The 26,194-nt window shown below is 40.3% G+C and overlaps 3 protein-coding genes and 1 pseudogene across 3 annotated transcripts; 1 reads left to right on the top strand and 3 right to left on the bottom strand.

Annotated features, from left to right (window-relative positions):
* Positions 1 to 1,867: 1,867 nt before the first annotated feature.
* On the bottom strand, positions 1,868 to 3,284 carry LOC145487720 (guanylate-binding protein 5-like). Its single transcript, XM_081466542.1, has one exon. It carries the CDS (start codon positions 3,282 to 3,284, stop codon positions 1,869 to 1,871), a length of 1,416 nt encoding a protein of 471 aa, XP_081322668.1. The 3' UTR covers position 1,868.
* Positions 3,285 to 3,508: 224 nt separating this feature from the next.
* On the top strand, positions 3,509 to 6,534 carry LOC145488576 (guanylate-binding protein 2-like). Its single transcript, XM_081467467.1, has one exon. The coding sequence runs from the start codon at positions 4,065 to 4,067 to the stop codon at positions 5,742 to 5,744; it is 1,680 nt and encodes a 559-aa protein (XP_081323593.1). The 5' UTR covers positions 3,509 to 4,064; the 3' UTR covers positions 5,745 to 6,534.
* Positions 6,535 to 12,430: 5,896 nt separating this feature from the next.
* LOC145488575 (guanylate-binding protein 4-like) lies at positions 12,431 to 16,565 on the bottom strand. Its single transcript, XM_081467466.1, has one exon. The coding sequence runs from the start codon at positions 15,399 to 15,401 to the stop codon at positions 13,707 to 13,709; it is 1,695 nt and encodes a 564-aa protein (XP_081323592.1). The 5' UTR covers positions 15,402 to 16,565; the 3' UTR covers positions 12,431 to 13,706.
* Positions 16,566 to 22,903: 6,338 nt separating this feature from the next.
* On the bottom strand, positions 22,904 to 24,543 carry LOC145488577 (guanylate-binding protein 7-like; annotated as a pseudogene).
* Between the last annotated feature and the right edge of the window lie 1,651 nt (positions 24,544 to 26,194).

Consider the following 26,194-nt stretch of genomic DNA (forward strand, 5'->3'; position numbering starts at 1 on the left):
CGAAGAAAATTCAAGAAACGCGTTCAGAAATGGAGAAAGAACATGCAAAGTTGTGCGAGTCTCGTGAAGAAGCCAAAATGGAAGTAGGAATCCAAAACGATAGATATAAAACGACTAGGAAAGAAATCAAGCTCCTTGAAAAGGACCTCAGTAAGAAAGAAGGCGGATGGCTAGATGTGATTGGGCCAGCCATATTTGGACAGAGGCCAGCTGGTGAGAAGTTTTCCAGCACACCGGAAACTGGAGGTGAAGAAGGAACCCCCCACGATCCAAATGATAGCTGGTTTAATGTTATCATACAAACTTTAACTGTTGTTAATGGCTTTGTGTCAAATGTATTGAAAATACGAGACATAATAGTGAATAGTGACGAGCGGTTGAAGCAAAATATAATAACATTACCTCGTTCTGAATACAGCATCATTGGAATCAGAGTAGTGTGTTGGGAGTGGAATGCAATCGCGGAGAAAACCTTTGGTTTTAAAGGGAATGCCTGCGGAGTGATTGCACAGGAAGTCCAAGGCCTCTATCCAAGGCTCGTGACAGAGGGGAACGATGGTTATCTGCGTGTACAGTTTGATGCCTTGCGGGATATGATCAACGAGGCACTTACGTATAACAAGAATGCCTCTTACCCAATGTGCTTGATAGGTCATCCTTAATTGTAGAATAAGCGTCCAGCTTCTTAAGGTGGCTCACTTGTTATTCATGCGGGCTATCACTGATTGTAGAGTAAGGTGGCTCAGTTGTAATTCCGAACGCGCTCGTCGACTGTGACTCACTTTGGAATCAAAACGTTATCGGTTTTGACTTAATGAAAGTTAACTGAACCTTCTACCATATTGTCCAGTAATGCTATCAGAGATTCAGTTTACCTACTCGGATACAACAAGCCAAGAATTCGAATCTCTGGACGGAAAAGTCCTACCAAAATTAGAACAGCTTATAGAGTGCCAAGGCAATCGCCCCTCTTGCGAGCCGTTATAATGTGTACGCTTGCTCTGTGAACATAAAGTGCTCGAAAACCCGCGTTATTCGTAAAAGTTGCTTTTTAAATTTTGGAAAATTATCCAAGAGTTTTTAATGAAGCTCCTTCCGTGTGAATTTCAAATTGCAACAATATTTTCCAATGGACTCTTAATTCCGCTGTGAAGCATTTTATATTGGAGAAATTGTAATCGTGATTTTAAGCTAGTGTCCTCAGGCTAACTGAAGCTGACGAGTAGTTATGAATAGGAAATTAGAACTTCCGGTAGATATTTTGAGAACTCACATCCGGCCTTTCCCTTTTTGGTGGGGGTGGGGGAGGGGGCTTGGAGGGGGAGGGTTTATCTACGCTGATGACTTCAGGAGTGGAGAGGATGTACGCTTCATTTCTAATCATTAGGCTACCTCGCCTCCCATGATAGAAAAACGAATAGAAAGCAAGGACTAGTAGTAACATTTTATAATGAGTTTGATGAAAACTTTGGGCGTTTTAGTAGATAACGTGTATAAATGAGAACTATAGTAATTACAGCTAATAATATTATTCTGTTTTAGATAACTCGATCAAGATTAGTGAATGTAATTTTTCCATTCATGCTTTAATTCTGTCAAGTATCATTGTAAAATATGGCTATGTAGATTTAAAATATGAGACTATCGGTTTGTTAAAATGGATCGCATTTGAAATATTCTCGCAAAACTTAGTTCCTTTCAACAGGTCGCGCTGAGTGATTGCGTTCATTTTAAAAATCCGGTTGTTGGCCATATGAGAAAATAGCGATATTACTTTCTTTGGGAAAATCTATTATTGCATTCTCTAGACTGGATTCTTTGGTTTCCTTGATGAACCACATGGTCCAAGTGATCTTGGATTAACCTGTTTAGTTAACTTTCGAATCACTTTGTTCTTTCTGCAGTGACTGAATAGATCGCCTTTTTTCCTCACATAACTGCTCAAGATGGTTCACCTTCTTTTTCGTGTTTTCTTCAGCTTCTTTTTCCTTGGCGAACTCTTTATCCTTTTCGGCAAGTATCTTTTGAAATGTCTCGTAAATTTCTTTGATTTTTATTTCTGTCTTAACCAGTTTGTCCACCGCATTTTGTATCTTTTGTTTGACTTCTTCTTCTTTTCTCTTCACCTTGACAATTTCTTGGAGATCTTCTCTAGCAGTGTTAATCTCGCTTTCTGAGATGCCTTTTTCCTTTAAAGCATTTAAAGCGCCATCTATTTTATGTTGCACTTCGTCAGCTGTCAACGAAAATATGTCTTTGATGACTTTTTCTCGAATTCTTTTGCAATTACTGTTTTCCATTACTTCATAAAGATTTCCAAACTTAAGCCAGGAGTTTTTATTTATGGATTCTGTCACTCCTTCAGCCTGTTTCACCAATGCTTTCCCATCTAGAGGAAGTCCCGTAGAAGACGTCTTTACTGGAACTTCTTTGAACTTTGCAGCCAAGAATTCCATTGCGAGTCCATAATCACTCCCGCTCAGTTTTCCCGCATCTCGTAACACTTCACGATCGGCGACGTGTGGAAACTGGCTCACAGAAATTTGATCCTTCTGGAAGTATTTGGCAATGGTTTCCCTTTCTTTTTGTAAGTTTTTCTCAAATGTAGGTTCCACGATAAAGTCTCTAACGAAGTCCTCAATTGTGTGACCGTCCGGGGCCCGAAGTGCATCTCTTATAACAACTCCGAGTGGGGCAAAGCTTTCTACGTGGACATTCGGGAAAACAAGATCACGCAGGCGTGACATGAGGAACAAAAAGTGCAGGTTGTTATTGTCAAACCTTTCGCGGACAAAAACGTTCACGTCGGACGAAATAAGTGCTGCGAACAAGCTAAGGTAGTACACTGAGACATCTTCCCCTACTTTTATACCTTGAACCTCGAGTAGAATAAGGGAGCCTCCCCCTTCATTTTGTGGATGAATGGTATGAATCCAGACGCCATGAGTGACAGACACAATAGTGTTACCAGTCGGAAATATCTCTTCGATGTGGCTCTGATCACTTCCACTTAAGATGTGAATTATTGTGTTGAGTGCAGTCGATTTTCCAGCTCTTGCATCTCCAAGAAAAGCAATGACTTGAATGGGACTAGGTAGTTTTGAAATTTCGTTCTTGCCCTCTTGCGTTAACTCAAATGTTTCACTATCGGTGTCGAAATTAAGAAAGAGCTCAGCTTTTTTCCCTTGAACAGTAGTGGCCAAACAAAAGAATAAAAGGCATCCAAACAACTTGAAACCCTTCTGTTGCAGAGTCCATCGTGGTTTGATTCTTGTTGAGAACATACTGCCCGGTAAACCCTCGCGGCATCATGCAGAAGACTCAAGCAAAGGCGACATGTTGACACGTCAACCAGCTTTGGCGCCGGTATTTTCCCTTCTGTTTGTGGCCTCCACTTTCTTAGAATTACAGGAAAGGAAATGGTTGATTGATTGCGACTGAAAAGTCTAATTTCGTCACGTTTGAAAATAACCAGCCCCTTCCCCCCCCCCCCCCCCCCCCGCATCCCCTCCGGCAGATCTTTCAGTCCTTCTTAGCGCGGCAGTGATCTGTAGAATCGCAGAAGAATATCATAGCCATAAACATTAAACTTAGCTTTACCATCTTCTATGCATAGTCCTTTAGTGATACAGAATTCATTCAGTCAAGTACTGAAGATACACTTGGCCACTATTAACTACATAACACCCTCCCTACCCCTACCAATCTCCGCCCAGACCGTGAGATAATGGCACAGTATGTTCCAAAACTTATTGTTCGCGGTGACACTGCAGTGTTTCGGTAATTACTCGTCTGTGGCAAATAACAAAGAAACGACTGGAGCTAATTTGCAAACGCAGACTAATGGCAAGTTTATTTACCGACACTTTCGAAGTCGCTTTCTGGGAAAAACCCCTAGTCTGAGTTTCGATTACCGCGAAAGTAGGGAAGTTTATTTGAACTCTAGAGGGAAACTACCCGTACTTGGTGACACCGTCGAATTAGTAATCACGCAGAATACCTTTTAAGCGGTTACCATCGCTGTACTTTCGCTCAAGTATCGTTTAGACTTGAGGTTGAACAGGATGAATTTCCCAGTGTTGTACACGTTACTGATGCTTTGTGCTCGGTCTTCTGAAGGGAAACCAGCTCAACCTTTGCTGACATTCAACAGTGAAACCGAAATGTTTGAGTTGAACAATGATCTTCTGCTTGAGATCGCAGAGCTACAGCGACCAATACGTGTAATTGCTGTTGTTGGAGATGCAAGAATTGGAAAATCGACCACACTCAACTTGATCAAACACATCTGGAGTGGAGCGAATCAAACCTACATCGAAGAAGTTTTCAAGACGGGCGATACATTCAGACCTGTCACGCGTGACGTGTGGGCTCAGGTTATTCAGCCCCGTGACGAACAAGGCGGAAACGTTGTGTTACTGGATGTTGAAGGTACAAATTTAGGAGATGATGCTCTCACGACTCACTTGAGTATGTTCACAGCCCTGGTATCATCCGGTTTAAACTTGTTTGTCCGGGAGATGGTTCAAAATAACAACCTGCACTTCCTGTTTCACATGTCACGTTTGAGTGATCTTGTTTTCCCAAGCATTAGCTTGGAAAACTTTCCAAAACTACAGGTAGTCATCCGGCAAGGGTCACTTAAAGATCCTGGGGAAGGAAAAACCATCGAGGATTACACAAGAGATTGCATAGTGGAACCCTCCTTCCAAAAAAACATGAAAGAAGAAAGGCAGATCATTGCTAAACACTTCCCAAGGAATCAAATTTCTGTCATCCAGATTCCGTACCTAGAAGAGAGGGAACGGAATTTGTTGAGTAATTTTGACAAACTCAGTAAATTGCAGTACTGGGGTGTCATGGAACGTTTAGTTGAAAAGTTCAAGCAATTTCCAGTAAAGAAGACACTTGGAGGAAGTTACATAGATGGCCAAGCGTTGGTTGAACTCACTGTTAGATTAACAGAAACTATGAACAAAAACTCGTGGCCTGATTTTGGGAGCGTTTATGATACGATAGAAAAGAATATCTGCAGTAGAAGTTATATCAAATTCGTTGAGCCACTATTTGCTGAATTGACTGCAGACATAATAGAAACCAAACTGGAAAACACTTTGAGGGCGTTTAAAATGGAATGCGTTTTGGAAAGTGAAATTGCCGCTGCTCAGGAAGATCTACGGCGCATTGTTGAGGAAAAGAGGAAAGTCGAGGAGCTGGAACGGAAGGCGAAGGAAGCGGAGAGTGAGAGAATAGCCGCGGAAAAGAGACGCGAGGAACAGGAAGAGAAATTTCAACATGAACTGACGATCAAAGAAGATCAGATCGCAAAGGTAAAGAGAGAAAAGGAAGCAGCTGAGTTGAAGGAAAAGAATCTTAAACAACTTCATGAAGAACAACTGAGAACCATTACTTTGCTTCAGCAGCAACTAAGTAAGAAAAGTAGCAGCTGGCTTGACATCATCGTACCTGTTGCAGCTGTAGTTGCTGGGGCAGCTTTGAGTGACAGGGATTTAAAGCGAAACATAACCACCGTTCCCCACTCTCGTTACAGCGCAATTGGACTCAAGGCCGCCTGCTGGGAATGGAATGAAATCGCTAACAAAACCTTTGGACTGACCGGAGAGGAGTGCGGCGTGATCGCACAGGAAGTAAAGAAGTTGTATCCATTCGCCGTTACCAGAGGAAAGGATCGCTACTTGCTGGTGCGATATGACATGTTACACCAGATTATGAGCTCTTATTAAGGCGCGACTTAACCTTAAATTCTGAAAGAAATCGAAGTTTTGTTTTTCGCGGAACTCGAATCTTAAGGTATTGAAGTTTTTTTTTTGACAAGTACTGTTACTGTAAGTTTAAAGCTCGTTTTCTCAAAACGAGTTATTTTCGCCTTCGAGAAAAGATATCTTGAGAAGGACTTATTCAACTGAGCTAAAATTCTCAGGATTTGTTGTTCTTAGTACGTTCTGTGGGATAAGCATAGAACTTTTCCAGGCAGTCCATTCTGTCGAAGTTATGTATTGAAACGTTGGCTAGATTTTCTGAATCAGATTTAACTGGTCATCATTTCAAGTGTTTTTAACTTTTCAAAAATCTCTATGCTTATCCCAGCAAGCTATTTATCTTCTTCTATAAAATGTTAAAATTATTCCTTTTGATCAGTTCTTGTAGGAGTTATCTTTTCTCAAGTAAGCCCTGGCATTCCCCAGCAGGTGGCAGATTTAATCAGCCGGTGTGAGGTTACAATACAGTTATAGGGTACGCAAATATTTTTTCCACAACTTTTGGTCTTTAAGCTTTTTAAAAATGTATACTTTGCCATGGTTTGGAGTTAAATCTTAGCCGCGAGAAAATTTTTAAAACATGGTGTGTTTTTAGGTCAAGTCCCACCTTAACAATCTATATACGTGGTAAGAACGGCAGTCAAGAATCAATAAACCGGACAAATAATTATTTTAAAAGCTGTTATGGTATGCCCAATTAAAATTGATATACGCTTCTTCAGTTTTGCCGAGGCAGGGTCGCCATGGGGGGTTGGGGGGGGGGGGGTACCTAGCTTCGATGGTCGAAGGGTAAAAAACACTATACCTATTTGACGGCTGAGATAATATTGCGGTTGTTTGACGAGGCGGCCGACGGTATCTGATATTTTTTTTAAATGACGGTTGACGGCTCGAATATGAAGGGCAACCACTTCAAGCCACGTTTCGACACTAATAAATTGATTATTTGACGTTTTGCGGTGAAATTTTAGGCCGTTTGACGGTTGACGGTTAATTAACCCCATTGAAACCTTTTCTCGTAGTTGAAGTATTAAAACATTAACATGCTAATTATGAGTGCCAGTGGGACGGAGGTCAATACTCGAATTCGATAAGGCAGCGTTTGCCTGAACGTCATTGGATAGATCCACGGATATTATTTTGGTCTTAGTTTAGGAGTCTTAGTCTTAATTATAGAGGTTGAAAACAACCGAGGGGTTGAAACATTAATTCAGAGTGAATCAGATGCCTACAAAACCAGAATACTTGTTAGATGTACTGCTAAGTCTGACATGATCTTCCCATACTGCGGTTGGGTTTTCGCGCCTTTTTGTTGTTATTGGACAGCATACACGAAATTTTCTGTTTACCTTCCGGACGCATTTTTCTTCAGTCAGCTTTTGCATGCAGTCTCCGCACCGGGCATTTAGAACCTCACGCAACGTTATCTCTAGAAACATCACGCACCTAAAGGAACATAACGCAACGCTAACTCGCTCTCAGAAGATCACAAAGCGTTACCCCTAGCACCACCACTCAATGTTCTTAGGGATTGCAATTTGAGAACAAAAAATGTATTTTTGAACAATCACAAAAGCAAGGACTCACTATGAGGCTAGCAAATTTATTCTTATCATTATTACATTTGCGTTCCCGTTTCGATTACAATTACATTAGGACAGTTTTATCTATAAAGCTAAGTCTTTTATCTTTACTGCTTGACTAGCCGGCCATCCAGTGTCCCTCTATCAGGGTATTCGTCCCTAACAGCTCAGCAGAATCAGGGGACACAGGGAGATATGGGATAACAACCGCGGTGTTGCCTTTAACGCCGTGTAAGAAGTCTTCCCACTTGTACACGTTTTCGGTTTTCTCGGCTTTGCAAGACTTGGACAGCTCATTGATTTCATTTGCTATCCCAGACGTTGGCGTTTGCCAATACTCCCTTTAGGGACTCTTCGACTGTCATGCGCCCTCGAAGAGAATCTTGATCTTGTCCAAGCATCAATGATCCTCCACCCCGGATAGTGTGTCCTAACTGGAAACCGATGCAGTGCATGTGCAGTAACCCATCTTTGTAGAATTGCCATGCACCAGTGTTTTTCCAACTCGCACAGATGTAGTGCCATTTGCTATCATTCGCTGATACCGGTACATACCTGCAACGGTAAAAAAGAGTCCAAGTCCTGAAATTAAGCTAAAATAATAACGGACTTACTTTTTGAGAAGAAAAACTTGTGAATGGCAGGGTGAGTTACAGTTTGTCACACGACTTGTTTGAATTAATAAACTTAACATTCATTGATCGGTCACTCAAGAAAAGTATTTTTTTATCTCCGTCGAAAAACTGACAAGCTGAATTATTCTGAATTTAAAAATAATTTCCTCCCCCCTAATTCCCACCCCCCCCCGTTTTAAATCAAATGATTGTGTTTCATTAGGGCTTCATCATAGAAAGGAGGTGAATCTTATCGCGCAAATAAATGACCAATGAATCGTGCGAGACTGTCATTTTGACATCATCAAACTTATCAAAAATGCGATAAATGAACAGAAATTATGGGTGAAACTGACACTCTATCGAAACGAAAAGAAACTGGCCTGATCTAGCAGCCAGCAGCGCCTACCTGCTTAAAACTTGATCTTTTCTGCTGGAGTATCAACCCAGCTCCCTCCCCCCCCCCCCCCGCCTTCTCCCCTCTCCCTCTCACTCTCGGGCTACCATGCTAGGCCCAAATGTTCTTAATTGCGCTGTAACATCCGTCTTAGCTTTAAGGGCACAAAAATATCTGCGTATGTTAACTTGTATTTGTCTCCAATCCAAAACTTTATCGACCCATTATCGAGCGCTGCTACAGAGCGTAACTGAACGGCGCTCCTCTCTGATCCAAGGACTTCATCCAGAAGCACACCGTGAACTGAGTCAAACTTGGCATACCCCAGATGTTGGAGTAATGACTCACTCCCTTGTTTCGGAAATAAAGCGCATAATCTGTATCTGTGGGAGATGAATACGAAATATATTTATAACAGTGTACCTTTTTTTTTGTTTTCTTTTCGTTATTGAAGCAGCTCTCACAATACTTACAAGCATTTTATTTGGCACTTAGGGCAACAAAACTGTTATTACAAGGAGCTACATGAAGTAGAAACTTTGAAATACCAAGAGCTAGATTATGATCCCTACGCCTAGTGCTTGCTGTACAAGAAAAATGTTGATCTCGTGGTTATTACGACATATGGATTCGTTAAATTTGCCATCTTGAATGCGAGTTATTTGACTTTTCTTTTTTTTAACCATGTCAAATAATACCATAACTCAATGCAGAAATTTCAAAACAACGCACTCAAAAGATTTTGCTAATAAATTTATTAACGAGCAAGGGCTTTCAAGTTAAAAAGCAAATTCGTAGTGGCATACATGACGTACTTTTTAGTGGATAACCGCTGACGTGTCCACTGAAAAGTCTGTACAAAACACGACGGAGGGCTAACATTCCTGAGTACGGTTCGAGCGGTAGTTTATCACATGGCACCGGCTCGAAGCTGAATTTGCCTCTTTTCGAACGAAACAAAATACACGGCTTATGACTGTTTCCATGAAAACGATTGGCATGGCAAAATCTTGACCAATAAAGAACCAATCAGAACGCCCGGATTTAACTCAAGACTACCTTGCCATATAATAAATATGTATGAGAGAATACAAACTAGTATAGTAAGTATAATTTGCAAAACGAAGATGACATGAAATTTCTCTTCATCCCGGGTCGGAGATTTTCTGCCTTTCTCCGAAGGTTGCCGAGTAATAGCCAAAGATGTTTCGATTGAAAAAGACAAATTAGTATATTCTCAGCTCCGACTATTGCATTTCTAGCTCTCTGATTGGCTCAAAAACTCCGACTATGAGCCATTAGTCGGAGTTTTACCTTATATGGAAAACAGTGCGCCAAGTTTAAAAATTTTCCGCTCTGTAAAATTGTTGAAATAAAAATCGGCGGCAAAAACCCGATTAAGAATATACTAAAACAATTATTCCATTCGACCTTGTTGGATATGAAGTGATCATAACCAACTCGCGCTACGCGCTCGTTGGTTATTTATCACTTCATATCCAACGCGGTTTCATGGAATAATTGTTAATTGGTCACCACAAATATCGCCAGCAGGTTGCAAACAGGATGTTCCTCAGCAGGTTAAATAATTACTTTGAATCCATGTAGTACAAAATAATTACCGATAGCTGTTTCAGCTTAGGAGTGACGCATTCTTTTTTTAAAATGGTCTTATACCCTAAAAATGTTTTCTTTTCTCTCTCTCTTTTTTTCATTTTTTTATTCTTTTAATAAAATATGAACTCTCCGTTTCGGTACCGCGTTAAAGGACTTCGCAGTCTGACTTCAAAAATGAGCTTTCCCGGGTCATATGCCGCAATAGTTAATGAATAACTAGCTCCTAAGTGTTAAAAAGATGTGTTTATTATGAACACGATAATTTACTAATGAATGGTTCGAGAAGCATGAAATTTTAATTTTAATTAAAAGTTCATCCTGTCCATAAGCAGGTTATCCATGGGAGAAACCTCAGAAAACAGGGTTTGAGGGTTTTCTTCTTAAAAATGGGGAAAAGTTTACTAATATTAGCGATATTAGCTGAATAACAGGGAGAACATTTCATAAATTGAAAATTGTATTGGTTTACGACCTAGATAATTGTGGCCTTTACTAATCTTGAAAATTTGACAGCATGGGGTTAAAACCCAATGGATATATCGTGCTTGAAATATTGGTGATCTGTCTGTTTAGTGTTTTTGAGAAATAAGGCCTTAAAGTGGTACTATGACGAAAATCGCATCTCTCCGATCTAAGCCATTTTAAAACATAAACAAGTAGTCTTTATGAGAAGAAAAATGCCGTTTACTATTTTCAAATGTCTCTTTTCGTTCCTGAGATATTCAAGTTTTTAAAATATGCAAATTAGCCAAATGGTGACGTCATACACTCAACCACATTTTGATCAAATATGATGAGGAAAGATAACTCAGCCAATTTGTATCAGAAATGTTTGATTCTTTGCAGTAAGACTCTACTAAATGTGCTCCACAATACGAGCTTAACAGTTTTGTTACCATGGCAACATACTGGGTTCCAGACCTCCCCAATATTAAAGGCTTTTCTGGCCACGTTTGGTGATCTATTTTGATATTTGCTAATGGTGTCTCATATGCACGATTCAGCAGGCATATAAATATGTTAGCTCGAACTCGTGGCCTTGTTTAATGTTTTTCAAGCTGAAAATCACTAACATATTGAAATCAAGTGGGTGGGGACTGGAAAAGAGTGAGTTGCCATGGGAACAGAATTTTTTATAGCCATAGGTGAGTTTCCTGTAGAACTATTAGCCTACCAAGTTTCAGTGGATTCTGCTGTAAACTGACCGAGATAGCTCTATTTATATACTTAATATAATATTGGGTTGAGTGTATGACGTCATCAGTCATCTCATTTGCATATTTTACACATTTTTCACACTTAAATATCTCCGGAACTAATGCAGATATTTGAAAACGGTAAACGGCATTTTTATTCTTTCATGGAACTCTATGGGATACACCTAAAAAATCAAGGGGTAAAAATTTGATCATAGTACCACTTTAAAGTTTTACTTCGGTCTCCGAGAACCCAAATTGATAATGGTAATACGACAGAGTGGAGTCCAGTTCGGTCTGTAATCATATGAGAATTGTTAATCACGAGTATGATTACAGACTGAATTGGACGACACGATGTCCTGTTACCAATTAATCATAACAATTACAATTTCCCACAAAAGTAAAAGTTTCATTTGATAAAGAGCTTTTTATTGTCATTTTAAATATCATAATTATAAAATATGGAGAACAGCTCGCAAAATGGCTGTCAGGTCTCTTTCAAAACAGTCACCAGAGACTAAACCTCCACAATTTTACAAAGTCAGTCTCAGTCAGTGGTTACTACAGTGATTGCAATCAATGTTGTGATTGGTGGATTTAGTGGAGAGGACTTAAAATGATTGGCTCATGTAACTGTCCGATTACAGCCAACTGTCCGATTACACTGTCCGATTACAACTTTGCAGATTAATTAGAGCAAAATACAGCAGTTTATGCACCAATCACATTTGAGGAAATTGTAATTGTTATGATTATAATAGTAATTGTAGTTAGGAAGATAGGACGAAATACATTGATGGAAATACCGAGTACAAATAAAGTTTTCGTAGTGCATCGTATATTAGCCCTGTGAACGAGGTGACCAGAGGCGGGGGTGAGAGAGTATATCGAAAGGATTTACGTAAATTTTCCATTGAACACCCGAATACATACCGGTTATAGCAATGTTAACCAAGCTTTGTTGTAAAGTATATTTCAGATGTACTGAACTGAATACATTTTTCAAGTACTTTTGGACTGTAAACAACCGTTGCTATGAGCATGGCTGTGTTGAAATAGAGCCAACAGTGTGCAGATTTATTAATTTAAAGGTAAATCGTGATTAGAGCAATTTAGATAGCATTTAATTAAATTAAAACCCCGTGAAGTTTATCTAAATTTTTTAGTCTTTGGCAAACAAGCAATATCGAATCGGTTGGTAATTAAACAGTGAATGTTTCTGGCAATTTTTGATCTGGTTTACTTGTGAAACCTGATTCTTGGTCCCAGGGAAAGTTACGGCCTATATTTAAATGATACCTTTTCAATTTTCACACCTTTTTTAACATTTTATCCTGAAGAAATTCGTCCCGAAAGAAGTCGACTTTGAGACCGCCATTTTGAAACTGTACTTGGCAGCCATGCCGTGTTTATGTGACGTCATTTTGTCTAACTCGGAATTAGCGAGAAGTTTAAAAACCTGTAGTTGACTTGGCATCCTTCACAAGGTCAGCAAAATGTATTTTTTCCAAGCGAATATCCGCGTGCACTCTCTTCACTACTACCATTTTCGGGATTTGGAGCACGTTTAGCTTGAAATAATACGGCTCGAGAGCAACTATAACCTAGAATGGTAGTTAAAAGGCTTGTCGGAAGCCATGGACAAAATCCTTTGGACGGAATGACGTCACTAAAACGAGGTGGAATTAATATTCAGTCACTGGTTCTCCCTTCTTTAAGAGGATCCGAGAGGTCGACAAACAGCTTGCAAAGACGTCGACATTTTATTGGGGCTTAGCTGAAGAAGATTTTTGAACAATTTCAGTGAAGCTGAGCGCGAAGCAAACTTTCGTCACTCGCTAAGTTTTTGATAGTTTTGACATATTTTTTGACAGCTTTACGTCAACTTTCTGTTGGCTTTTTAGACAGGTTTGCCGGCAATCAAAATAGGAACAATTTGTAACCGCTTTACGGCTACTGAATGGCTTTTCTGCCTCTCAGTGACTTCTTCAATTCACATTTTAACAACCAATGTTTATTTTTTCAATATTTCACGTTAACATGAATTGTAATTGTGTACTTTAAATCTAAAGAAAAACAGATATGAGAAAATGAGCCGTGTTTTTCAATGAATTGTGGTTTTCTTGCCGAATTCTACCTTCAATGTAGAATCTTTTTCGTAGTTGTCCCGCGCGCGGCCGTCTGATGTTATGTAGCCGCGTTCTACTAAACAGAATTTTCAACACAAGTGGTCATACGATAAAATGCTTATGACAGAGTTAGGTCGGGCGGACCGAGCGCTGCAATAAAATATTGTATCTTGTTTTTGAGATATCTTAACTAATACCTACGGAGAAATGGCGAGAGAATATGAAAAAAATCTGTTCTCAAGTAACGTTCTGATTGGTTAACTCTTTCCATGTGACCCGGTTCGAGTAATCGCGCTGAAATTGTGAAGTAGATGTCTTTCTAAATTTCCGTTCTGTGAAAGTTTTCGCAAATCCTATTTTAGCTTTAAGCAGTCCTGCTTTAGGTGATTATCTCCTATGCAAAGTTCGTGTCCATTTTTTCTTTAAGATTATGAGTTCCTCAAGGGCTTCGTAGTACACTCTCTTGTACCCATCATCACCCATCACCACTACCCACGGGTACAGGTTCTCCACCTCCTGAGCAATAACACCGCTGTCTTTTCCTCTCATACCCAGTTCTTCAGTAGCTTTTCTGGACCACACCCAGCTGTAGCCCTGGAGACCAATCTCCTCGAACTTGGAACGCGGCACAGCTGTGATGTTTTCTTTAAGGCGCGAATCGCTAAAAATTCCAAACAGGACGGCACCGCCAAGAACAGTCCTAACTATGTCTCTTTTCTCCCTTTCTCTTGCTCTTCGAGCTGCTGCCTCGGCTTCATACGCCCTTCGTTGTCCTTCAGCCCTCTTTACTTGTTCTTCTAGAATTCTTCTCTGTTTCTCTGCCTCCTCTCTCGCAGTGCGTTCTTCCTCCAGCCTTTTTTCTCGTTCGATTATTTCTCTACGTCGCTCCTCTTCTCTTTCTCGTTCTCTCTCTTCTTCTAGTCGTCTTCTCTGTCTCTCTTGTTCCAGACGCTTTTGTTTCTCCTTTATTTCACCTTTTAAAGCAATAACACTGGCCACTCTTTCACGCGTAAATTGAATTTCTTCCGTTACAGCACAATTCTCAGCAAACTGGCCCATTGCTTGGTCAATGGAGAGCTTGATCTCATCCACGTCCCTTTCCAGCAACGGTTCAACGATTTCTTTGAATCGACGGTCACACAAGTTTGTTTCAAGAGCGATGTACGCATTTGAAAATCCTCTCCAAGAATTCTTGTTAATCGCTTCCTGAAGTCTCGTAGCGAGATCAGCGATCATTTTGCCATCCATAACTCCTCCACGAACAGTTTTTTTGCAAGGAAACCTTTTGAAATCCTTCGCGAGGGAGGAAGCAATATTTGCATAGTCGTGGTCTAAATCAGTCAATCGTTTCGAATCCTTTACAAACGGAATGTCTCTGACTATGACTCGATCGCGAGTAAATAGCCTGCTTATGGTTTGTCCGTATTTACTGTTGCCATTCAGCACCATATCTTCAATTTCCGTTTGTAGGGTCTTCCCTGGTGACGGCGATAGCGCATCTCGTAGGACCACCATAAGTCCCGGATGCGAGTTGGCGCTGTACACATCATCATGTTCCCAGATTTGCTCGCTTAAACGCGACACACGATACAGAAACTGTATATTGTGATTACTTATTCTTTCCCTGGCAAACAGCGCTACACCTGAAGACATAAGGACGGCGAAGATGCTCAGTAAATCGGTGACCTCGTTGTCCCCCACATTGTTACCCTCTGTGTCGATTAAAATGGTGTTGTCAGCGCCGTTCGCGTCACGCAGAAGTGACATCCACGCGCCCGAGGTACAAGGTTCCATGCTTTCGCTCGTCTTAAACACATTCTGAACCATTCCACTTTTCTTTCCTTCCAGAAAATATCTGATCAAGTTCAAGTTTGTCGATTTGCCCACTCGTGCGTCCCCAATGACACTGATTATTCTCAATGGACCTTGGATGGACTGCAGCTCGCGAAGAGCATCATCTCCGAGGACGAACTTCTCGCTTTGATAATTGTACCTCAAGAGCGGCTTAGCTGGCGGACTGTCGAGACAAGCTACCCTCAAAAGATCGAAAACGAGAACTACAACTCCTAATTTAGGTTCCATGTCGAGCCTGTAGCCCCACGAGGAGTCAGCTGATTGAAGACGATCCTGTCAAGCGGAAAATTCAGTTGTTATCGTAGATCGATGGAGGTTACTTTCGTTATTTAACGCTTCCGGAATGAGGTACTGTTGAATGCAGGCAACTCGTTTACTTTCGATTTGGTGATCACGCTTTGGGGAAAAATCCCGCAGTAGGTTACGGTTTCCTATTCGTGTAAACAAAGATCATCCCTCGAAAACACCCGCAGATCAACTTAGATGACCTGTATGTCTGGGAAAAAACCCTATTTCGCAATTTGCATAACATAAACAATTAGACTTTCGGTTTCTAAACGGAGTAGGTAACGTCACGAAACGACAGTCCACTCGAGAGCAAAACGAAAACGGCAAAACGAAAAAAACAAATGAAAAATTATATGCCAGTTAAGATTAACTTCGCTTTTCTCATTATTCACGGATATTAAACACAACTTTCCTTGTGAGTTGATGTGTTTTCGGTTTCATAACCTTGTGGGAAATAACCCATCCATAAAGACTCAAGTGTCGATGTCAGATGAGATTTGGTGACATAATGCCGTGCTGAACAAGGACTATAGTAAAATATATGTATTATCAAATCCATCCAGAGCTGTTTGCTGAATTACAAGAAAAGTTATATAGAAAAAATATGTTTCTCTGAAATCTTTCCTATGGAATCAAATGGACCTGTAGAATTTTTTCCGTTATCTGTGTGCTCATGCGCAATAATTATTCTGGAAAAGGTTTCCATTTTCTAGTGGGCGGCTCTCGATGTCCCCCGGCGCCATCGCCGTTCTTAGCACAAAATTGCTGAAAACTGCCAAACTGTTACTTCACTATTGGATTGTGGATTCGCCTAAGTCAATTCAATTAAATTTATCGTTCTGGATTCTAGGAGGAATGAAATATTGTATTCAAAAATAAGTGTTCCACATGGATGCAAACACGAAAAAACTGACTGACCTCTGTTTCTTGGAAAGCTGCAGTATAATATGCCACGTGTGTCGAAAACCTGTTTTTCTTGTCTGGAGTATCACAGATCAAGGGATAAACCCCTGAATAGTGGGAATTCAGTTTCACTTATCCCTTCTTGGTCTGCTGCCGGATTCACTGCAGCTGTCTTTCAAGCAGACTGGCAAGAAGGATGAATACTTTTTCATTTATCACTTTAAGTCTTCAGGGGACAATTTTCGTCTTCTCGTTTTGCCTAGGTGCTCATGGACAGACAGCACAGCCCCTTCTCACGTGTAACTCCGCGAGGAAAACTTGCGAGTTAAATCGAAGCTTTCTTCAAGACATTGCAAAACTTCCTTTGCCTATTCGAGTCATAGCAATGCATGGGGATGCAAAAGTGGACAAACGGATGCTTTGGAAGATGATCAATCACGTTTGGAATGGAGCAAATCACACGTTCGTCGAGGAAATCTTTCAGACTGGTGACGGTTTCGCGCCCCTCACGCGCGGAGTGTGGGCGTATATCACGCAGAACAAAGAGGGAAGCATTATTTTACTGGACGTGGAAGTCGACGATCTTGTCGACGAGACCCTTGAAGCGCATCTTCACATGTTTACGGGAATGATTTCGTCTGGTTTGAATATTATGGTTCGCGAGTACATTCAAAACAGCGACTTGCTAATTGTGCTAATTGTACAAAGGTCTTTAATGTCTTTATTCAGCTTGTAATTTACTGTCATGATATTTCAAATGAATTCAAGCTGTTAGACATAACTCTCGTATTATGCTGTTTATATAGGTAATCATACGGTTTCGAGTTCAATTTGGAATTAATTTGCACGAATGAGTTTTTCAAAAAGCTGAAATTGCACGAGCCACTTCGGCGAGTGTAATTTCAACTTTTTGAAAAACTCACATGAAAAACTCACATGAAAAAATTCGCGCGGAGGAAGTGCCGGAAGATCTTTGTTGAAGCCATTTTTTCTCATCTGAGAAAACTTTTTTCACAGTTTCAACACAAAATTTTCGTCATCATTTTACGTGATATCATTTTCCTAGAAAAGTTCCTATTTTCTTTCAGTCAATCATAATCTAGAATTTCGATGTGCAATTTGCACTGGTGTTACACTTGAACTGCACTGCTCTTAGCCAATCAGAATCGAGTAATTTTTTCATGTGTATTATTAGTCGTATTAAGAGTATCTATGGGATTAACGGTTAGCCGTACAACGGGCCAAAAATTTAGCCGTCAGGCGTAAGAAATTGAACAATTTTAACAGGTAGCTGTAAACAATGTATGAGTGATGTCATCAACCCAAGGGATAAATGTCTTAGAATTGTATCGTTACCAGTAAACATGTCTTTTATTATCACTGAAGCTCTTGTCCTGGAAAATTTAATGACCACAGCTCAGTACAGATCTCTTTAAACGTTTCAGTGCACTATCTTGTAGAATACAAAGAAGTACAGCATATCATTTATTGTTTTTACATTTTTCTAGACAAACCTATCAGGTGTTTAACTGATTTAAACAAGTGAAACATGAACGAAGTCCTTTTAGAAGCAATGGAAACACTGACACCAGCCATGCAGTGGGCATGTAATCATAATTGTAAATGAGATATTACGTTTTATATTAAATGCCTGTTTTTCTTTTCTACATATTAACTTTCAGGTTGTGCGTCATAATGCGATGCTGGGCCACAAAACAAAAGAAAAAAAAATGAATAAAATTAAAATAACTACTTACCAAAATTCGTTAAAGAGAAGGAGCCGGTCCAGATCAAGTCTGTAGCTAAAGTTAAAATACTGTTTATTTTGATTCAAACAAACTTTATCAAACCCGATCATGCATGCTGTTTGTTGTCGTTTAGGGAAAAATCCCGGTTCAGTTATGTGTGTGGGGTGTTTGTTTGTTTGTTTGTTTGTTTTTGGGGGGGGGAGTGGGGTGTTTGTTTTGTTTTTTTGTTTTCATTTTTATCCCTTAATCCTGTAACACTCAGCGCATTTGTCCCTTATCCATAAAATTATCGACAGTGTTATCCATGTTTTTGAGTTTTTCCCACAGATCAAAGTGAAACCTAGCATTCAGTGCTACAAAAAGGTTTTCCTTGGAGAATAACTGATTAATGCATACCTAAATAAATTGTACCGCGGTAGTCTATATTCCACTGCCGGGATAACGACTGCATATATTAAAACTGTAGGTCCTAAATAGTTCTAAAAAGGTATTTATTTTTTTTCCAACAAACTTGCAAACCCGATCATGCATGCTGTTGATAGTCGTTTAGGGAAAAAAACCTGGCACTCTGCTCTTTTTGGGGCGTGTTGCGGATACGATAGATATTTCTGAGAAAAACTCCGAAACTGTTTCGCTTTTGATGAGTCAGTCTCGTGTCGTAGAAGTGTGTAGCCTGCACCCTAAACCCCCACTTTCGTCCTATTTCAGACCAAAATAGGTCATCTTCAATACCCTATTTCAGACCTTACCCAAAGCTCGATAACTCAGGTATTTCAGACTTGTAAAGTAAGTAAAACGGTCCGAAAGTCATATCCTTGGCATCGCACATACCCCTATAGCTTATATAGGTAAATGCCCTACACCTCCCCCGCCCCACCCCCCCCCCCCACCCTCCTCTCCGAGTAACAGGTATACTGTTGCTATAGACAAACATCAATAACACGGGGAAAATGCATATTTATGACTCGACGAGTGATCCAAAATCTAGTAATTGCGTCATATTCTTGATCTTCAGTTCCTGACTTAATTTTGCTGACTTTTCCGCACAGTCATCAGGTCTCGACCCAAGATGAACAAGTTATTTTTAGTTGCTTTGAGTCTTGGATTACTTGCCGTTCTTTCTTGTCGTCCATGGAAAGCCAGCGCAAGCATCATGGTGGTGTTGTCCGGAACTTCTTCCATGATGTTGTAGGTGATGTTGCACTCGGTTCATTGTCTGCCCGATTTAAACGCCGCACGAAAGCCATGGAAGTGAAATCGACCCTTCTTGGCAGTCTCCACGATGCTAGAGCTGGAGTGAAACATCCAGGCGTTCAAACTATTGAAGAGTTTTACTCCAGAGCCTGACTTACAAGCCTCAAATCTCTCCGAGTAAAGGGAACTTAACGTCAGTAACTGAACACCTCTATGAGGTACTTATTTTGCGAGGAATGAAGCCGACAGTGCCAAGACCTTGATAGAGATTGAAATAATCGAGTAACGGACTTCCGAAAAACGCTCATAATGGCTTTTTTGATATTCATGACTCATACTGTAGTTTCAGCAATGCTTTAGTTAATTTTAAGCAATACATGTGGATGTCGAACGTATTTTTCCCGACTGCATCACCATACATTACGAACATTTATGGTTTACAGTTACACATTTTAAATCACCAATCAGCTTATAGAGGATGTTTAGAGGCACTCGGTACTGACTGAGGAATACGCCAAGAATGTTAACTGCACGGCGTAGAGGTGAGAGATTATATATGCTCAGGTTTATGGATATTTATGAATTTTAGAATATTAAATTAGTCGATGGAGGTGTATGGGATACTGGCTTCGTATATCTAGCAATTAAGCTGAAATTAATTGATTCAAAATACAATTACGAGAAGATGATACAACCACACCCTGCGAGAATTAAAGAGACTTCCTTTCTTTTCTACTTGGTGAGAGACGAGAGGAAATCTCTGCTCACAATCGTCCGTTATCCTATGGTGCAGGCGCAAATAAGCCAGCATGGCGCTTATGTCGTGCTTTGTCATGCGAAGCGTTTGCGCGCAATCAAATCTTAGTTATTTTCGAAAATTTATTGAATTCCGGTCTATCCATCGCTTATTCGTTGAGAGACTACAGAAATTCCGTGAAGTTCTACGAAGTACTGAGCTACAAATAAACAGACGAATTAAACCGAAACTCGAGACCGCCCTTTCCTGTCTGCGTGCTAAGCAAACTGGAAGCTGGCTTCAGATAAACAAACCCTTAAGTTAAATAACCGGTCTATTAACCCTCACATTATGCTTCATCAGTTGACAATGAATAGCTTGTTAAGGTGATATCATGTACAACAACAGTTTCTGGAACTGTGCACAAGATCAAGGATTTCAAATCATTCGTCAGACTGATGAGTACGTGAAGAGACCATGTCACTGCAGGGTTGTTAATTGTAATTTTTAGCCAATCACAGGACAGCAGATATTGTCGGCAGTCTTACAAACGAATAGCGTTTAGAATCCCATCCGTCATGCGTAAGTTATAAACCGGTGAAAACTTGTTAAAAACCGTTATTTTTCTAATTGTGGACGGCAGCTTGCCAATAATGGCCTCGTATACATAGCCTATAATTCAGGCTTACTTAAAATTATTAAAAGTGGCTGCGTAGCGGTTACGTGCAGCAGACATATTGAACCTGATTAAGTGGCATAGAAACAGTCGTATATTATCTTTTAAGTAATATTATTTAGTTTCAATTTAACTTTTCTCCCACGTTGGCTAAAGGCCTGTTTACAAGTGAGGGAGAGTTACCCTAGCAAGCGCATTAACCCTAGCTGGAGGGCAAAAGATGGCCCAAGCAAAATTTCACAGACAGGGTAACCCTACAATCCGGGACAACTTAAGGTGATTCCTCACATTTGCATTGCGCATCCTTACTGCGCATAATTTATGGCGTCATTAGCGCGCGTTCGTGCACGCGCACATTGAAAACATGGCGGATTTGCCTTGATATTGAGTTCTGTCAGTTGAAAAATGGCTATAGCTTACTAACGAGCTCGGGCACCCCCAATTTTTTTTCCAGTCATTTTAATCAACTAATCATTAGCTTTGCGTGAGAAAAGACTGATCTGATTTCTATTGTTGAAGATTGAATAAATAAGGAAAATAGCAGTGCACTTTACTCTTTTCTATTTTGCAGTTTAATAGTCGTGGCTAGCAATTTGGTCCAATATTTTAACAAGGATTCAGCTGTCTGTCAAAATCAAACTTAAAAAGTTTATTTGTGTCCGACACAAGTATTGACTGTATTTTGAGGCGTGTTTTCTTGAGTCTGGGCTCACAAAGAGTTTACAATAACTTGGAATGCGTTCTTGTATTAAGCATTAAATAATGCTAAAGTGGGACATTTTTAATGCCTCACTGCTCCTTAACGAGCATGGGCACCCCCCTTTTTTATTTCATAATTAAAGTTCTCATATGATAAATATTCACTGGACAAAGTTTTAACAAAAATCTATCGGCAGTTTTATTTCAGGGGAATTACCTTGATGTGCGGTTACACTCAAAGGGTCTGGAAACAAATAGAAAGTTAACCCGGGTAGGCGGATCAACCCTACCCGGAGTGTTTACCAGGGAAAAAGTTAATCCGCCTGCCAGGGTAACCCTAACACGCAGATAGGATCATAGAACAACCCGCCTACCCGAGTAACCCTGGCTACCTTGTAAACACGACGAAGGAAAAAAAGAGGAAATATCTGAGTGCTATGGTAACCCATTATGTAAAAAAAACCCCTATAAAAGTCTTAAAATAGTTCATCTTTCCGAAACAACCTTGGTTGGCGACCTTTTTTAACCGTTACATTGTCTGGATCAAAAAATTTCAATTCGCTAACATCTCTATTGTAATAAAAGCTATAGTTTCGGTAAGGTGTACATTTGAGTAAATACTAGCATGCAGATATATATTTAGGACAATTAAGTTCAAATGAATCGAGCCAACTTGACCAACTTGGTTTTACATCGGTTCGCAAAATCTCCAGCAAAATAGGCAGGTAGAATCAAAGAAAAATGAAACATGACCGGCAAACTAGGGTTGGGGTATCCCGTAAGGACACCGTGAACAAATGTAGCCAATGGTCAGGTGAGTGTTTGAACTCGCTGTACTAGGGACCTCCACAATAATTATAGAACTTAAGCACAGATATTACTGAGAGGCTGACGTCAACCAGAAGTCGAGTGTTATTGCTTTTTCGTTAAAAGAAAACCGAGTTGTAAATGCTAAAATGAGAGCCTTACAACCCATTGCTGGGAGTCGTAAAGCGATCTAAGAGTAAGAACATACAATTCCGGCTGATGTCCGTGGCTCAGGACAACTTAACTAAATCCAGCAAAAAAATGATTTTCCTTTTATGTGCTATACTGTATAATAATAGCACGGCTTATTGACCTCGATGTTTTCCTTCCCTTTTTTTGTGTTTTACCCTCGACTGTATCTCCGTTCATATACACGCACAAAAGAAAGATCATCTCAGCCTCATGCTTCGTCGTATGGTAAAAAAAAAAACAATAACTTGGAAATAACTAAACTGAGAATATTACACTTAATATCAGTTTTCCTGATAGCTGATCGCTGATCATACACAAATTTAGCATTAGACAATCAGCTGAAAGAAAGTGCCTCGAAATTCACATTTGAAAATTATGAATCTAAAAATAAAATGAAAGTTGTGTTCTTGCTTTGTTGATTGAACTATACTTGCGCACATCCACTACTGGTGTTCGTCGGTCGCTTTTTGCTCCCGCTTCTGTTAGCTTTTCGCGCGAAGGCCCAACGCAAAAGAAGGGTTGCCTGTCGTCTCTACATACACAGCGACAAGCTTTTGTTGCGAAAAGCGTAGATCATCTCACGTAGCATGTTGTACTGCACTCTTAAGTAGCCATCCTTTCCCTGTAACACAGCCCATGGATACAGCATTCTGACTTCTTGTGCAATCACTCCGCAGCCCTCCCCTGTCAGTCCAAAGGATTTCTTCGCGTCTTCATTCTATTTCCAGCAGACTCCCCTGAGGCCAATATCGTTGTACTCCGAGTAAGGCAGAGTTGTTACGTTGCACTTGAGATTCTGATCACTCAACCAGTATCCACCCAACAAGAAAGTCACGAGATATGTTGCCCCAGTCTTCAAATCTTCCCAGTTATTGTTTTCCTCGTGTCTTCTTCTATTTTCTTCTTCCGCTCTTCTTCTGTCATCTTCCTCTTGTCTCCGTCTCTCTTCGTACTCTCTTTTTCTTTTCTGGTTAAGTGTGACCTTAAGATCTTCCCTGGCGTTGGTTATCTCATTTTCTAAGACACAGTCCTTTGTAAATTTATCCAAAGCATCTATCATCTTGTCTAGTATTCCTTGTGACCTTTGCCTGAAAACTGGCGTGATGTGCTTCTCATACGTTCGTCTGCAAATGTCCCTTTCTAAGGTTGCATAAACATCCCCGAAATCCCTCCAGGAGTCGTCGGAATTCATTGCTTCCACAACCTTTTCAGCGAGCTGTTTAAATGTTGCACCATCGAACATACTTCCCTCAAGGCTTTTTTTATGCGGGGAATTTTGTAGGTTACTTGCCAGACTTTGAAATGCTTCCCAGTCAGACTTGCTAAATTTCTTTTGATCTTTAAGTAGTCGGCTGCAGTCGTTGATAGTAGGAATATGGCTGACTTCAATGGTATTCCTGGGAAAGTATTTTTCGATGATTTGGCCCTTTTCGCTGCCACGTTTGACGATTTCATCACGGATTTTGTCGTTACTTGGAGGGTCCAGTTGAGTTCTTATTACAACTCGAAGTTTGGGGAAATATGACTGTACATTTTTATCTTTGAACACCAGGTCACTCAAGCGTGCTATGCGATAAAGAAAGCCAGTGTCGCTATTTCCCACGATGTTTAATGCAAAAACATTTAACGCAGAAGACATCATGGCCGTAAACATACTGAGGCGATCCGTTACGCTATCATCACCCAAATTAGTGCCTTCCACATCCAGTAACAGAATGTTTCCGTTTTCATTTTTAGGTTTGATTATATGTGCCCACACATTGCGCGTAACCGCATCGAATAAATCTCCGGTTTTAAAAATTTCTTCCACTACTGAATTTTCGTTTCTCTCATTCCAAATATGGCTGATTAAGTTCAAGGTGGTAGATTTTCCAACTCGTGCATTTCCAACGGCGGCAATAACTCGAATTGGTCCCTGGAGCTGCGATATTTTTTGCAGAATATCTTGGTTTAACTTGTAAATCGTTTCGTTGTCGACAGACTCAAGTAGAATCTTCGCTGCACTTCCTCTAGCGACAGAAACAAAGTAACCAGCGACCAAACACGCTGCAAGAGTGAATAACAGCGAACAGCTCATCGTTGAACTCTTTGCTCGCTGAATTATAAATCGAGATAGCCGTCCTCGAAATGTTGCAGGATTCTTGGAAAGATGAATAAACTCATGGATGACGTCATCCATGGCACTCCCTCACTCAACCTCGTTCCCAGGGTCCTCTCTCTTCCTCCCTCGAGAAAGTACCCTGGTTGCGGCTGGTCACGTGTTTGCTAGATTTTTGCAGATTCCAGAGATGTGATTGAAGGGAAGGGCTGGAAAGTTAAAGTTTTTCTCGCACTGAGCTTGCCTACTGCGCCCAGTAGGGAGTGGAATTTGTAGATCGGCAAAAATCACAGCGAAGCCGAAGGCATTGACTCATTCGATGTAGGAGTTCAATGCGTTCAATGTTCGGCTAAAAGGTTAGCTCAGCATTTAGCTGAATTTTCCCCGTCGATAGTTGAACGGTTTTTGGAATTTGAGGCAGTGAAAAAATTTGGCAAAGAACTTGGAAATGACGACCACCACAATAAATGGACCGCGCGGTGAATTTAATTTTATTTTTCATTCGGCAAAATCACAACGAAGGTATTTACTCGTTCCGTTAGAGTTAAATACGTCGTATGTTCGCCTACAAAGGTAGTTTTGAATTTGATTGAATTAATCTCTTCGACAGTTTGACGGTCATTCCATTCTCTTGCGGCGAAAAATTCTACGAAGAACTTGACATCAACAACGTCTGCGTGCTGAATTTTAAAGCTTGATTTAGCTTAAGCTTATATTTTTCGATCGGTAAAATCACAACGGCGGCATTGATGCATTCGTTTAGAGTTTGATACGTCCAGTGTTTGGCCAAGAAACTAACTCTGAATTTGATTGAATTCATCCAATCAAAAGTTTGACGGTTATTCGATTCTCTTGCAGTGAAAAATTTTATGAACTGGACAACAACGACATCGGCCGCGCGTTTGCAAAATCCAACGGCTTTCGTTTCAAAACTGTTTAGCGGTAAGTTCAATTTTCGGTCAAGAGACTAGCTTCTCATTAAATTGAATGCATCCCATCGAAAATTTGACGGTTATTTAATTCTTGTGCTGTGAAAAACTGATTAAACCAATCCGAAGCAGGCTGTTAACAGCTATTTAAAAAAGAAGTGAAAATAAGCAAACTTCCCTCTCAGTCAACATCTCATACCTATAGAAGTTCAGAGAGAAACGAAGCACCGGTCAAGCAGGATTTCTGAAAAATAACTTGCTTAGCTTTCAAAATAACGTCTGCAAGGCAGCGCAGCTCTCACCTCCATAGACAGTGTTAACAAAATTAAGTCAGACCCACCCTGTGAGTGAGTGAGAACTTTATTAAAGTGTCAAAAACCTTAGCCTGGAAATAATACACCATACTAATTAGGGGACACTGCTAAAAAACTATACTAATACTAATATTAATACATTAAAAAAATAAATGACTCGAAGGGCATTATGTGCAGCATAGGATGCAGCCCTTACAGCCGGTTTCCATTAAGCGAGTTATATCCCTTTTGCGAATATAGTTTGTAAAAGCCTGCAGTGTCTTGGCTGATCTGTCAGTCATAGACAGTTTGCCCCATAATTTGGGTCCTACATAACGCAGAGAGTGCTTCCCATAAGTAACAGTGTTGTATCTAGGAGTAGAAAAATCTGATTGTCTCAGGTTGTATGCGGAAGTATGCTCGTTAAAAATGTTACAGATGTTATTAGGACATAGTCT

This window comes from Orbicella franksi, chromosome 5, assembly GCF_964199315.1.
Source record: "Orbicella franksi chromosome 5, jaOrbFran1.1, whole genome shotgun sequence".
NCBI classification, from domain to species: domain Eukaryota; kingdom Metazoa; phylum Cnidaria; class Anthozoa; order Scleractinia; family Merulinidae; genus Orbicella; species Orbicella franksi.